This window comes from Acipenser ruthenus, chromosome 24, assembly GCF_902713425.1.
Source record: "Acipenser ruthenus chromosome 24, fAciRut3.2 maternal haplotype, whole genome shotgun sequence".
Taxonomy (NCBI): Eukaryota; Metazoa; Chordata; class Actinopteri; order Acipenseriformes; family Acipenseridae; genus Acipenser; species Acipenser ruthenus.
This window is the reverse complement of record NC_081212.1, coordinates 27,850,255-27,865,707: the sequence shown is the minus strand read 5'-3', so window position 1 is coordinate 27,865,707 and position 15,453 is coordinate 27,850,255. Positions and strand designations below refer to the sequence as shown.

At 39.6% G+C, this 15,453-nt stretch overlaps 1 protein-coding gene across 2 annotated transcripts in view; it reads right to left on the bottom strand.

Moving 5' to 3' along the window:
• The window catches only part of LOC131700615 (spatacsin-like), a 36,398-nt gene extending 21,251 nt beyond the window's left edge, over positions 1-15,147 (bottom strand). For both annotated transcript variants that reach the window (XM_058999096.1, XM_058999097.1), the window contains exons 1-16: positions 14,490-15,147; positions 13,946-14,133; positions 12,306-12,533; positions 10,846-11,035; positions 9,951-10,088; positions 9,264-9,727; positions 8,556-8,701; positions 7,417-7,549; positions 6,530-6,685; positions 5,917-6,095; positions 5,431-5,607; positions 5,041-5,112; positions 4,580-4,707; positions 3,401-3,573; positions 1,827-2,037; positions 1,159-1,362 (exon numbers count right to left, since the gene is read on the bottom strand). In XM_058999096.1, the coding sequence (XP_058855079.1) occupies positions 1,159-1,362; positions 1,827-2,037; positions 3,401-3,573; positions 4,580-4,707; positions 5,041-5,112; positions 5,431-5,607; positions 5,917-6,095; positions 6,530-6,685; positions 7,417-7,549; positions 8,556-8,701; positions 9,264-9,727; positions 9,951-10,088; positions 10,846-11,035; positions 12,306-12,533; positions 13,946-14,133; positions 14,490-14,707 (3,005 nt within the window). In that variant the 5' untranslated portion in view covers positions 14,708-15,147. The remainder of the gene's footprint in view (positions 1-1,158; positions 1,363-1,826; positions 2,038-3,400; positions 3,574-4,579; positions 4,708-5,040; positions 5,113-5,430; positions 5,608-5,916; positions 6,096-6,529; positions 6,686-7,416; positions 7,550-8,555; positions 8,702-9,263; positions 9,728-9,950; positions 10,089-10,845; positions 11,036-12,305; positions 12,534-13,945; positions 14,134-14,489) is intronic.
• Positions 15,148-15,453: the final 306 nt, after the last annotated feature.

Genomic DNA, 15,453 nt, shown 5'->3' with positions numbered 1-15,453 from the left:
CTGAGGCAATGCCTTCATCTCTCTCCGCCAGCCAGTTACACAGTAATGTGAGAACACCCGAGTGAGAAACAGACTCCGACAGCATTCTGGTTTCTGTAACACATGCTTTTTTATTTATATTTAATGTTAAACCATTCGAGTGTGCATATCCATGCCAGCATGGAGGGTGATGTGATGAGCCCTGAGGGCTTGTTGTATGAACTTATTTCAAATGACCTTCAGTACTTGGGGAGGCATGTCATTGTCTCAAACACCCAGCGCTGTACAAACTGGTTTTGATCAGAAAGAACAATACTTCACATTATTGTACAAGATAACAGCTCTGATTCATCCATGTGGAAAAGTATAATTACTGGGAAGACACAATAAATTAGACTTTAATTTATCAATGTCAGGCTGCATTGGGAATTGTAGTTACGGGGGGAAAAAAAAAAAAACCTGTCCTAGGTATCACACAAATTTGCGGAAAAATATTCTGAAACATCACAGTGGTACATCTTATAAATGCACTACTTACACAGAAGTCAAGTGACCTGCCATTTCTATAAAAAAGAAAAAAGCATCTCGAGGATACGTTTCAGGAGTCTTTGTCTACTTCCTTACCATGGACTGCAAAGCTGAATTCTCATCACTTTCTCTGTATGTCAGCTGGCTTCGCATGTGCATAAAGAAGGGCATGTGTAGGAGACATGGTTTTCCAGATTGAACAGAAGTGCATTCAATTACAATCCACAACGATCAAGTCACCTCCGGAACACCCATGCTCTACCTAGGCTCACGTTACACTACGCATGCAAACCAGAAACATAACTGCAACTCAAAAGGCAGCAGCCAAACATCACGCAACGAGAAAACGCCATCAGTTGCAATTGTTAAAACTGTTCTGCTCTACTGAAAAGTGCTTCCTGGAGATCTACCGCCATTGCAATAGATGACTGGACCACTTTCCAGAAAGACACAACAGGTTCTTCTGTTCTCTCAGAGTCTGGACAGACAGCATTCGGAATCCCTTACTTCAGCTAGCCTGGAAAGAGAATCAGAGCCTCACAACTTTTACTGTTTAATAGAGCAATATGATATTTGTGACACTTGCGTATTTTCTATAGCATGCAGGTACTGCTCTGAAAGCTTAAACAGGAAGGGCTTCGTTACACTTACTGGTAGTATTCCAGATAGACGCAGAGCAGGTATCGCAAGCCATTCTCCAGACAGTAGTGGATGAAGTGTGAATGGAAGTCTAACCCGTCAGAGGAGTGATACCCTGAGACGGGGTGAGTCTCCTGCATCACCCCCCCAGCATGGCCCAGCCTCACCAGTAGCTGCTCCAAATCAGCTTGTTCAGACGGGATGAACACTCCTCTCCTGTTTGGGACACACAGGAAGGGATGGCAGTAGGTGTGAAAGCATGAAAGCGACGACATGTAAAACAGTTCATCAATATTCATTTATAACAGTACGCACGGTGCATCCAAACATAGGGACACACTGTGCAGCGCAGACAAAAGCACTCATTACAGCTGTTGTGTCTAACACTCAGGCGCTCAATTGAACACTAAAGGTGCCATGATTGAAAAGGCAACAGTAATGCATTTTTTTTTTTTTTTTTTAACTCTCAATAATTTATTCCAGAACTGTCATTCCGGTTTGAAATATTGCACCAATTTTGGATAAGATGGTCTTCTGTAATCTAATATCACTCAAACCTCAAAGGAAAGCCCATCAGAACAAGGTCAGTTTGGTAAAGGTGTTGAGAAGAACTCTTTAAAGACTCATTTTCAGCAGCAGCCTGACTCTGCGGGTGGGTGCTTGTGTTATGAAATGCGTACCTTGCCAGCATGTCTAGTATTTCATTTCTCATGCGGCCGCTGCAAAGTGTGCAGTGATTAACAATTTCTGCCGTCAAGGCTGGCCATTGGCTTTGATCTGAAGGCTCATCAGCGAGCGGTTTAAAGGTTTCAACCCAATCATGGACTCTCTGTCGATCGTGTAGAGATGTGAGGTGCATCCACAGGACTTCAGGATCACAGGATTGCAGACCTGAAAAACACCAAAATCAAACACACATTACTGAAATGGCAGAAGCAGACCTTGATCTACGACATCTTGGGATTCCAAGAAGCAGGTAACATCCCCAATAAAAGATTAGATACAGTTCATTTAACAATACTGTCGATTGAAGATCTATGTAAAAGAGCTAAAAAGCATGTCATGAATTGCTACTTTGACTTTCAAACAAAAGCTGTGAAAGTAAAACAAACTAACAAATACTTCAAGCAATAGAATAATTGACAGAAAAATAACAAAACAACAGGGATGCAGATAATGAATTGGTCTCCAGGGTTCCATATCTTGGTAACATCCATTCATTGGTTTCAGCAGGTAAAAAGAATAGATTGGCTTGGCAGCGGTCACTGAGCTTCAGTCTTCATCATCTGCAAGGTGGCGACATTCCAACTAGAACTATTTGTATAACTTCAAATGAAATGCCCCGAACTAAACTGACAGTATCTGGTTGCCAATAATCAGTTTGCCAACAGTTTTTTTTTTTGTTTGCTTTTGCTTTTTCCCCCCCAAAACGGTCCAGCAGGATTTACTGGAAGAAAAGTACATCCCAAATGAAACATCAAATAATCACTTTGTAGGAATGGCATAAAAGTGATCAAACTGTAATTTTCTATACACTTGAGAGCAAACAAAGAGATCAGAGATTCCAGCAATCAGGAATGTTCCTGTAGTATCTTTGAAACATGAAACAAAAATGAGAAGCTTCAAAACTAATCAAACTATGAAAGAGGACCTTTTGAAAAAAGGTTCGGAATTCTGCAGGGATATTGTATAGTGGCTAGGGAATACCGTTTGAGCACATATACATATACATATACATATACAGAGAGAATAGATGGGTTTCAGTGAGTTACAGCAAAATAATTCCATCTAGGGTTTATGTGATGTCATAAACTACGAGACCATTAGGATGATTAGAAAATAGGTTTACCACATCAGTGATATGGTGCATTGATGTGGTAAACTTACTTTCTAATGACACTGTATACACACACATACACACAATATAAAAATGAAAAACATGTCCAGAATAAAAGAAAACACTGAGATCTAAGATTTTGCATAAAACCACATTCACGTTTCGACTTGTTGGTCTAACATCTGGCTCAGGACACTTGGTATCAAGTGACAAGCAGATTTAGAAAGAATTCTCTGTATACTGATCCATGCAAACCAGCTTGCCAGGCTGTGGTCTTTGGCACACAGATCTTGGAGTTCAGTCTTTAATAGCTTTCTTTGGGATGTCTTTAGCAGAGTTTTGTTATTACTATGCATCCTCAGGGGCTACAGGTTTCACATCAACTCTTCCATGCAAATGTAAGTGCTTAACACTTGCCTTCCTTGGACGTTCTTGAAAGAAGGATATTCTCCTGAATGTTTTTATCCCACCACCTTGCCCAGTCCAGCAAAATTGTGGAAATCTCAGTGTGTTGCAAGTGGTCTTGAGAGTTCACGTTTTTGTCCAGAATAGTTTTATATTTTGGCTCACTTTGTTCCATCTGCAGAGCTCTTAAAATACAGAAGTACAGTATATACAATCATTGCAAAGCACCAACACTGTTAAATGTGTAAGCAACACTGATTCAAACTCAACAGATTCAACAAGTGACTACTTCAATTGTTTCTGAGATAATCATATCTGTATTCTTCTCAAGGCGCAGGACGTTACTGATAAGGACGCATACAGAGAAATGAAATGTTAAGATGACATGGGTAACACCTGTTCAGAAAGCTCGTTACTGGTTATGCAATCTGTCCCTATCAAAGAATCAATCTTGTGATTTATTATTTTCCCAGTAAATGGAATTATACATTCAACACAAAGTTCATTATCTTTACAATAATGGGGTACTTGACTACAGTGGATTTAGAAAGCTGAATGCAGACAAAACAAAAAATAAATGATTGTTTAATACAGAATAAATCTGCTTCCATTTTGATGTCTGGCTTACTTATGCAGACAATCTATACACATTCCAAAAGCTATTATAAATATTTCTTAACTTGACTGGTCGCCACATAAATGGTTTGGAAAGCTAATCCAGTGCTGAAGTGTTTCATTAATCTCATAAATATATAATCCTCTGCCTGGCTGTCTGGGCTGAATTGCATTGGGTAGCACACAATCTACAGGGGAAGGAGCAATGCTTGAGCTGAACAGGGTTGAGTCATTCAAATTAGCAGACAACCTTCAAATCACATTCACATATCTGCAGCATTTCAGAATTCACTACAGCAATAAGCACAATGGGAAACAATAAGATTGTAGGTAATGTACAGCGATTACAGTAAGGAATACTTGATATAGTACTGTTTCGTCATCGCTGTTTTTCAAAAGATGATTCATTATACAGAATACTTCTGGTGCAGCACAATCAATAGATTTAATGAGGACAGAATGCAGAGGACAGACCACAGTATAGTACAGGACTAGACCTTACAGAGGGCAAGCAAATCTTTGGCTGTACTGGAAATAATATCTCCACCCTGTGTTATAATTTTGTACATTACTTACATGACATTGGGCTCGATGTCTTTAGATCGTTTTGCTGGTGACAAACACAGTCCTTCAACCTGTTTAATGAACTCCACCATGGCAATTTCCCTGCCTGATAAATAGTTTTGCTTTTGTAAATTGTCCACCTAAATAAAAGAAAGCAAAAGCAAAACACTGACAAGGTATAAACCGTGACAGAGTCAATCGAAACCAGTACTCATGGTGTGCACTTACTATTGTTTTTTTATTCACAATATTTTCACGCAGTATTCTGGAGTGTATTACTTGGGATTGTTATAATACTGTTCATTATTCTGGGGGATATTTTCTACAAAAGAGAGGTCCTATCAAATAATTTGTTATGCTCAGGACATCTCCTCCTCCTGCGTGTCTGAATATTTGATTGAACAGAACTACAGTACATAGAGAACACTTATAAAAATATTATTACTTTTTTATAAAAAAAAAAATCATCTTACCAAAAAATCCCGCAGATCTCTATCATCTGTATAGAAACATATACTGTGCAATTGCTTCTTCACATTGAATCCCTGTTAAACAAAAAAATAAACTGCAGACAATGCAATTTTTAAAAACATACAGTAGATGTTAATTTGCACAAAACACTAACACTTTCACAGAATGTACAGGATGGAAAAACACACGTCTCTCGTAGGAGGGTGCAGAAATGATGCACAAACAACTGGATTTCAAGTGTTCCCCTGAAGTTTGCAAAACTATGGGGAAAGGCAGGGCTTTGATAACACAGTGCAGCAGCAGCCTCAAACATCTGGAAGGCAAACTGTATACTGAAACAAGACAGCTAATTGCATCCCCAGCTGTGTGGCAGTTACTCCTGCATTACCCACCATATTTCTAAAGAGCTCAGAAGTCTCCTTCAGCTCTCTCCCTAACAGGCATTCATACGCCAAGCTGAGCCCGGTCTGCTGCAGCTCCTCCAGCCTCTCTGCCTTGTTCTGCCGAGACCTGAAGAAGGCCTGGGCCTCAGGGATGCGATTGCTCATGATAGCACTGCGAATAACATCCTAGAATGCGGCACAAATAAAGACAAGACAGACAGATACTTCATTTCAGGAACACAGCTGGTGTGTTATTAAACCCGCTCAACTCTGCATTTTTTCAAAGTCTTTTTAAAAGAAGGCCTGGTAAACAAAGGTCCAGGTAGCAAAGGGGTATTATACAAAAACTCACATGACAGTGAATTAAACAGATACAAAATGAAATATTCTGAAAATACTGATGGTACAAAGCCTCCCTTTCAGGACTCGCTGAGTTTCGTGGTTTATTTGCATATTACATTAAGATACCAGTGCATGCTAATTGAATGTATTTACAGCAGAGCTGAGTTTCTGCCACTCCTGCAAGCGTTCGATCTCCAGGTGGCTTCCATCACCCCCATGCCAGGGCTCGTTCTCGCCAGGCTGGGGCCGGGGGAACTTCTTCATGAAGGTGCGCAGCTCTGAGATGTAGTTGCTCAGAATATCAATACACTTCTGCAGGTCCTCATTCAACTCTGGTAAAAGGGTGAAATATATGCAAAACAACTTTCAGTTCAGTAAAAAAAAAAAGATATTTTAGCACGTACTTTATATTTTATTTATGCATTTAATGAATAACAAGGCACACTACTTTTAAAAACACTATACACAAGCTAAATATACTTATATCGTTTGTTTGAAAAAAAAAAAAAAAAAATATATATATATATATATATATATATATATATATATATATATATATATATATATATATTATCCTTTACAGTTAATCAGAAAGGTTTGAGAGGGGTCTTACGGTGACACTTTGTAGTTATAGAAATCAGATGAAGACAAATAAAATCTTTTTTTTTTTTTTTTAAATGCATTTTCTTGTTTCATACTGTAGAAATCTTGAATATATCAGTAATGACTGTTAGGCCCTGGAGCCTCGGAGCTGCAAGACCCTTACCTTCTGTGTTAATGAGAATCTCTCTGACTTGCTTGTTCAGAAACGTTAAAGTCATGTTCAGCAGCTGCTCTGAGAATTGTTTACTCTGGGCTTCCGAGTCATTGTCTTTGATTGCGGAGCTCAGAAGAGTAAGAGCTGGTCTCAGGTCCTCCACATCTGTGAGGTATTCAGAATGAAAACAACCTTCGAGAACACTACTTTATATAATAAAAAAAAAAACAACCGCCAAGAGGGCTGGCTGCCCACAAACAAGACCCGTTTGACAATGAAATACAATTCCTTCAAAGTTATAGGCAAGTACATCCCCTAGAGTGATAACAGACATTTAAATGATATGATTCCATTTACTAAATTCCATGACTTCAGAAACGTACAGGGCAACAACTGAAATCATAAACAGCATTTTACTAAGTTTTTTTATTTTTATTTTTTTTATTTAATGACACGACTTGCTTGCTTGTTTGCTTTGGGTGATAATTAGTGGAAGTGAAACGGAGAACTCCCAAAGCACTAGGAGGATTTAACTGAAACTACATACAGGGTTTACAAGAGACAACATCAAAGTGTCTTCCCTTCAAAGTGTGTTCCCTTCAGCCAGATGGAAACAGTGCTGAGATGGCATGCTAACACCCCAAAGCCCCACACACTGTGAGATGGCATGCTAACACCCCAAGGCCCCACACACTGTGAGATGGCATGCTAACACCCCAAGTCCCCACACACTGTGAGATGGCATGCTAACACCCCAAGGCCCCACACACTGTGAGATGGCATGCTAACACCCCAAGGCCCCACACACTGTGAGATGGCATGCTAACACCCCAAGGCCCGACACACTGTGCACCGCTGGGCATGCAGCCGTTCACTCTGCAGACTGCGGTACCTACTCTTTAACTGAAGATGGGTCGGGATGGTTCCAGGCTGCTCTGGTAACGTATATCCCGCAGGTGGACAGAGGATATTCTCTTTACTTTTAAGGAAAAAATCAACTGTATCCAGCTGACGATTCTTCAACCCAGCCTAAAACAGCAAAAAAAATAAAAATAAATGCAGACAGTTGGTTGAAATATATAAATATACATATATACACAGAAACTTTATACCAGGATAAAACCCATTTTTAGATGCAACATCTCATTTGCATGGGGATAGCAGTATTTTTTAAAAGGAGTTGGCGTTGGCACCTTGGTTTATTTTGGACTGACCATTTTACGCACACACACAAAAATCTACAGCCCTGGAGGGGAGGTAGCGTAGCGCTAGAACAGCTTTATACAGACACATGTTAACTTGCTTTTATGGACATCTATCTTCAAATAAACGGATTCAGTTAGATGCTCTCACCTCTTGAAACAGATGGATAAGATCCAAGTGCCTCATTTTGTGTGCACACCAGACTACATTCTTCAGTACTGCAATGAGAAGCTTCTGATTGTTTGTGAAGCAGGGCATTGCACACTGCCTCGATAGAACCTTTTTAATTACCAAAGGCTTATGGAGAAGAAGCTTAAGAGTCCTAGGGATTTATACTTCTCCCTTAGTTCTAAATTAAATTAAAAATTCCATTATATGATTTATAAATATAAGTTATATTTTATGGGATTTTGTTTTTCTTTCATAGGTCATACCATGGTATTATGTATTGTACTTTACAATCCAATTTAAAAAACGAGGCTTATAACTCACTGAAGGGACATTACTTTCAATATATTATACTCTCCATAATAGCCTAGCAGTACAAGAAATCATCCAAAGGATCCCCCTGTGGCTCAGCAAGTAAAAGCAATGCTGTTTATTATGCCGGGGGAGCCATGAAAGAGCAGTTTGAATCTTTGCTGAGGACCCACAGGACTGCTGCACTAACCTTTGACTCCATATGGGCATTTCACTCCACTTTATTTGCTAAATAATGCATCTGAATGCAGAAATACAAAGCTATGTTGTGCACAATACCAGCTAGTTAACAAGGAGACACACAGAGGAACCCCTCCTTGCAAGTTAATTAGCAGTGAACGTCCTACTGTACCTCCAGAGCGTGGGCAGGAATGCAGCACCTTCCCCAGCCGTTGAGGTGACACAGCGAGTCCACCGTGCCTGCGCTGCCGTGTATCATCAGCCTGGTCAGGAGCTCCTCCTGGGTGACCCCAAACAGGATCACAGACAGACCAGACTCTGGGAAACAGCAGCACAAGCATGCATTGCAACAAGACACTGTGAGCTTCTTACTGTGGGACTGGGGGGGTACAAAACCCCCATGGTAAAAGGTTTAACCCCCACAGTAAATTTGGTCACCACACATGAAACACTGGACTAGATTCTCACTCCAAATAGTTTAAGCATTTTTTTTGTTAAGGGGAAATGCACCAATAACAGTTTTAAAAGAAATAATATATACCACTATACAACCAAGATTACTACTACTTTAAATGTTTGATGTAATTATTCAGCTGCTTTGTGGGAAAAAAACAAAACAAAAAACATGCTAATGATAAATTGGAGGATAAAGCTTTAAGAATCTACCCAATTCTATTTTAAGTAACCATAAAGTAAAATATAAAACTAGAAATGCCTTACAAATCATAAAAATATTTATTTACTCACTCATATAACAAATATAAAAAAGACACAGTCCTAAGTTAAGTCTTTTCCGTTGTTTTAAGTACTTAAATGAAATCCCCTAATTACATTAGCTCCAGGGTGTATTTGGGGGTATTGAATGCAACCAGCTTCTCACCTTTCATAACCAGGCACAGCTGCTCCTCACCGCTACACTGCACTGGAGCACAGCCAGGGTCGAGATGGTGGTAGGTCACATCCTGAGTCTGAAGATCCCAGAGCGCTACAGTCACTGCTGTGTCGTCACTGGAGACCAAGGTCAGCAGTACAGTAAATTCAGACACTGAAACGGTTGCTGGGGTCATGCGTTCCCGTAAGCCCTGGAGCTGCACAAACCCTTGTCTTTTGCCAGGTAGGGGCTCGCTGCTTCTGCCAGTCCTTTTCCGTGCAGCACAGCTTAGTATACAGGCAGTGTAGTTGGAAACTGTGGCCGACACCTGAGATTTGGTTAAATCAGAGTGTTTGTTAGGTTCAGCGTTGGGAAGGCGATGGTACCAAGGAGCACACAGTTTGGTGGTGCAATCTGATGATGAAGAAGCCTTCCCATTGTTGTATAATACTGACAACTGGGCATCCCAGGACCTTGGAACAAGAAAGCAACAAGAAATGCATCATTATACAGGTTATAATTTGGGGAACAAGGCAAGACCTTAAAAAGAAAATTTCAATCAAATGCTGTACAACTTCACTTAAACATGAAATAAATATGCTTTCCATCAAAGACATCTCGATCATGCATTATGTAGGTACTGCACAGAACAGATTGTCTCTTTTTCCAACAATGCATGGTGTGTCCAACTCTTGCCTGTTGGTCTGAAATGAAACTCCAAGCAAGGTCCTGCTGTAGTCCGAGCTGGACAGGTCGTCCTCATCAACAGCGTCCAGTCCTTTCAGAGGGAGCTGGTCTGGAGCTCTCACACACAGCAAGTGCTCAGGAAACTTCCTGCAATTTAATAACAGAAGTATCTTCAAATAGGGGACTACAGCAGAACAGTAAGCTTTGGGCAGCCATCAGCAGGGTTGAATTCCCTTCTTCTGTTAAGAACTGGCATTAGTAATGCAGAGGGAGCTTTATGTCATAGATTGTGAATGAATGCATTTGTTAAAGTTTATGATTAAATTACAGTGCTCCCCCTTCATAACGCTGTAGTCGGGAGCCATAGATGAGAGGCCATGCAATTTGTGTTCCGCCTAGAATATAAGTGCTAGTTTAATGGCATTATGGGCCAAATTAAATCTGTTCGGCGATGTACATGACCACATTATAACAAGGGAGCACCCTATTAAACTTGGGTAGTGAAGTTATTTTAATCTCATTCGACTCTCATGAAATCACAAATCCAACTTAATAATTGTATAACTCTCCAAACTGTTTAGAAATCAATCTGAAACCCATTCATTCTTTACCTGGCAAAGTCAAACAGAGGCAAATTACAGTACAGCACTGGCTGAAAAAGGTCAACAGTAATATGCAGCAACCTCAATGTTTTCATAGGTTATCCACCAAATCGCCCACCCACCCACCTACAAAACACCTGCTGGAAGTACACCAACACTGGCTTGTGAATCCTTGCATTCACCCTTGTCCCCCAATCCTACAAGGATTTTTCGCAAGAGAATGCTTTTTGATAGATAAACGTGTCTAGTGCAACACCGTATCTAACTAATGGACTGGAGCATAGCAACTGAGGAGAAATTACCTGAAATAGTCGTTGAAGTTGACACATATTGCAGAGTTAAAGCAAGTGACTGCTACAGCAGTGGTCAGGTCATGTGACACCTTTAAGAGGGCGAAGGAAGACAGATCTTCATTCTGCTCCAGTAAACTGGTCTGATACAGACACAAATCAACACTGGCAAGGTGCTGGCCATGGGCAGGGTCATAAATATCTACACAACCGTGTTAAAGAGGTACCGTTTTATAAAGAGCATACTTACAATTAACATAATAGGCAGTTATTTACATAGTTAAAAAGCAACTTATAATTAAAATCATTCCTGAACAGAGCACATGAAGATACAAAAAAGTGGGGACCGTTCAGCAATCTCGTTTTTGTGAGTCAATGCTTTGCATGCCGCTTCAAATCAAAGGACTTTGTGGCAAGATGACGTTTCTGCAAGGATGACAAGAGGTGAAATCAGCAACCAATCTCCTAATCCATTATCGGTCAGGTATTTACCACCAGTGATCAGTGCATTGACAATGCTCCATTATGCTCAATAAATACAAGCCAAGGCAATCAATAATCTAAAGTATTAATTGATGCATCCTTATCTTACTGGTACAGCATTCAATGCAGCCTTGGGGCTAAAGGGCATAACAAATGTCCCACTCAGTTATTCTGCATTGAAAGTAAATGAATAACATTATCATTGGCAAACATATACACCCTCTGGGATGTTTTTATAAAAAAAGGATCCCTACTAAAAGACAAAACAAATAATTATGTTTTAATTCCTCCTTGATTTACTCTTTGATTTTAATATGAAAGACATATGAAGGACCTAACAAATCTTCCATCAAACACAATCTTTAATTATTTGCTTTTCTTTTTTTGTTTTCCACCAAAGTGGAAAAGTAGATTAATATTGCTTAATAAACGGACCTTGCAAGATAGATGTTCACCACCTCTCTAAGCAATGAAAACACTTTATTATAGAACATTCGCACTTCACTGTTCAAACGCTCCAGGTCCACCACTGAGTGAGGATAGACCTGGAATAATATCGTGAGGTGCAGCTGCCTAGTGAACGATTTCATTCAAGGTCCGTTATCACAGGCTATAACTGATTGCTCTGCTATCACTGAAGGTCAGTTTAGAACTGAGGGTTGTCCTGGAAACCACTTGATAAGCCACAATTTAATTCTACTCATACCCTTGCTTTCATCCACTGCTTTTTAATTTTCCAGAAAATAGTTTCTGATGTGAATTTAAAGCATCAGATGTGGGTTATCAAGTTTGGTTTATTTCTAATGACTGGCTTTACCTTCGTGCCTCACAATGTACCCACAGCGTGTGGTAATTTCATAACTACTGCACACCCTGCTGTGCGTTACTTCTTACATACATAACATATTGTATATGCAAGCAATATTAAACCTCACAGACCTGGAGTTTAGACTCCTACTGTTTACCACCTTTATAAATCAGAAGGATACATATGTGTCCGGTGTTATCCAGTACAAACAGAACCCCCGTGCAGATCTGGCAATCTGCTATTCTCTCCAGGGCCTGGGGAAGCACACCAATAGTGCTGCAGTTGAGAACCTCAGGCTCAGCTCCAGTCTCAGAGAAGAGAAGGTGAAGAAGGATGCAGTTATTCAGCAGCACAAAGGCTTTATTATTCTCATATGACAGGAGCCTCAAGGACAGAGATGAAGAAAGGCCTGTGGAAAGAAAAGACAGGAGGGTGTATTTAAAGGAATGCCAACCCTTGCTTTATAAAATCCAATGTCCGACCCTCTTAATAGCTTTATTGTTAACATTATTACTGATTGTTCAAATACTGCGTTGAGAATCTTTAGATTTGTGTTCTTTGTTGAGCTACAGGACATGCAGGGATTATGTATCAGGAACTAGCAGCAACTTTTCATCTAGTGTTGTCTTTGAAATATCAGCATATTCCCAGCTGAAGTATGAAATACAAGCAAAGAATCAAGAGATCTTCAAAAAAGAAAAATGTACACCAGTGATAACATTTCTAGTGCTAACATGAATTAAGAAAATATTTTTTTTTAAACTTGTTTAGCCTGCAAAAGGGGCACAATCTATATACAGTATCAGAGCAGGGATGGCAATGAAACTCCCGCTGCATAGCAGTTTGAACCACTCCTGGTTTTACTAAGAGTTTAATAAGACACACCTGAGCTTGTTACCTATACACTGCGGCTAGTCAAGCTCGCAGTAAAACCTGGAACGGGTTAAACTGCTACACAACAGGAGTCTTATTTCCATACCAGCAGAGTATACGTTTGCGATCTTTTAAACAGAATTTAAGATATTCGTTGTACAGTGAGCCCCTAAGGCAAACTCGGAAACATCAGCTACTAAACTCATGAAGTATATTAATTTGCTTTGTTGTAACTTGAACAGTTTGCCTTGGTACATTCTGTATTGCTTGCTAACTGTTCCAGTGAAGTACATTTTAATTAGGCAATTTCTGAATCTCAGTTGTGAATATTAAATACAAGCCTGCAATTAAAATGATATTGGGTTGTCTCTAAGGGGGGTATTAAAGAAGTGCAATGGAGACATTTTTCAGCCTGGCTAACTTTGATTAGATCAAACTATTAAAAAAGAAAGTGAAGTTGAATTTAGAAACACTCTAGTTATCAAATATGTACATAGGCAGAGCAGCAGGTCTTTTATCCCAGCATGGCACATGCATTACATTAAGAAGCGAGTTTAAGTACATCAATAGCACATGCTTGGTGGGTGTTGGTATGAGCAAAGCAGTGGAATCTGACGAAGCCCAAAGGGTGTTTGAGAACATTTCAAATCTAGAGTGTTTCAAATGCCTCTAGCTTTAACTACAGCAGTCACATTCCCAGAATAGAAACAGCAATGTTAAATCATTTGTTGGAATTATTAGGGTCTGTTGGTCTGTTTTCCTGTGTCTTCACCAAACTCTTATCCTAGTCTCTTTTCAGATTACATGTAGGTATTAACTCTATTGATTAATCGGTAGCTGACGACTCTTATTGCCACTGTTACTGAACCAGTGTAACTGAAGGTGTACATTTCTGTAAGAAAATGTTCTTCATATTTACAGGACAAACCATGGTACTGCAAAACTCACTCAGGTGTTTAGCTTCAACCAGCTGTCTCAGGGTTTGTTCAGTGCAGCTGCAGAGGACAGTAACAGGACCTGCGCCACCATCCTCATCCTCACCCTCCAGCTCATACAAGCAGAGCTTGTTATCAGCGTCAAGGGCCAATAGTCTCAGGGTGCATTCATCAGCAGCAAGAGAGTCTTCCCAAATAAAACTACATTAACATGAGAGAAAAGGGTGATTAAATGCATGTTACCTGTTCTAATGTCCCTGCATTCAAGGCTCCTGGATTCTACAACACACAGGGAGGCAGGAAGCACACAAGGCATCTATTGTGCAGACATGAAGAATGGTAGTTTAAGTCAGAAATGGAATGTCAGAAGACGTTTGTATTAGACGCTTGTGCTGTCAGTTGTGCACTGGTACAACACGTGGATTGCCTCGTTTGATTACCTGGTACAGGTATAACCTGTAACTACAAGACATTTAAACCCAATTCTAGCACCCCTCTGCATATATATATATATATATATATACACACACATACACACACACCAATAGTATACTTACTTTGTGAAGTTACCTTCAACGCTTCTCTCGTTGCATTGTTGTCCACTGTCAGAAATATCAGTAAAGGCAAGTCCCTTGTTAGCATTTACACAGCAGAGCGTTGAGAAGCCTTTTGTAACTTTTGCTTTCAGCGTGTGTTTTACATTTTTACAACATGCTTGCTCAGATAAAAGCAGAACTTCAAGACCGCCATTCTTGAACACCGAATTATTAAACATTTTGGGGAGTTTTGTATAAAATAATAAGCAATTTCACTGTGCAGAAACTCATGTCATTTTTTTAACAACACATAATAAAAGTATACTTTTAAGTCTATACTATTTACAGCAAACGTCACATGCTGTCAAAATACTTTTTTTATACTGTATCTAATAATATGTTGAGAGGGAATTCGCTATAAACGTGTTAACGGTTTCATATCTAACTAACTTACAGCAAGCTATTACATTTAATGTATGTTACTGGTGATTGAAATGCCCTAGGCACTATACTATACACCCCGGTAGTATACGAAGATCCTCCCTTACATAATTATAATTTTTGTTTGTTGTCGTTTTTTCTATTATGGTTCCAATAATGTATCAATTTTTTTTCCTATAATATTTACATCCTCTTCCTCTTTTCGACAGCTTTGACTGACATCAACTCAAACCAAACGAACGCTGTAAATGTATCCACCGCAAAACCAATGTCCAATCACAAGCGAGGTAGGCGGGATTTGTAGTTACAAGGAAAAGCAAATAACATACGATGAAATCGATCTTAAAGGAGACAGTTAAGTTTGAATACAAATGTTATTGCCACAGGTGCCACAGTATACGAGGGTAAAACAAGAACAAAGGACAAAACTTATCCTTTATTTATCTATAAAAATAGTGTTTTGGCTTCTGTGTCTTAGCTCTTTTGTATACCCCGGGGTGAACGGAGTTGAATAAGCTCGGTACTTGGCAGCTCCTGCCTAAAC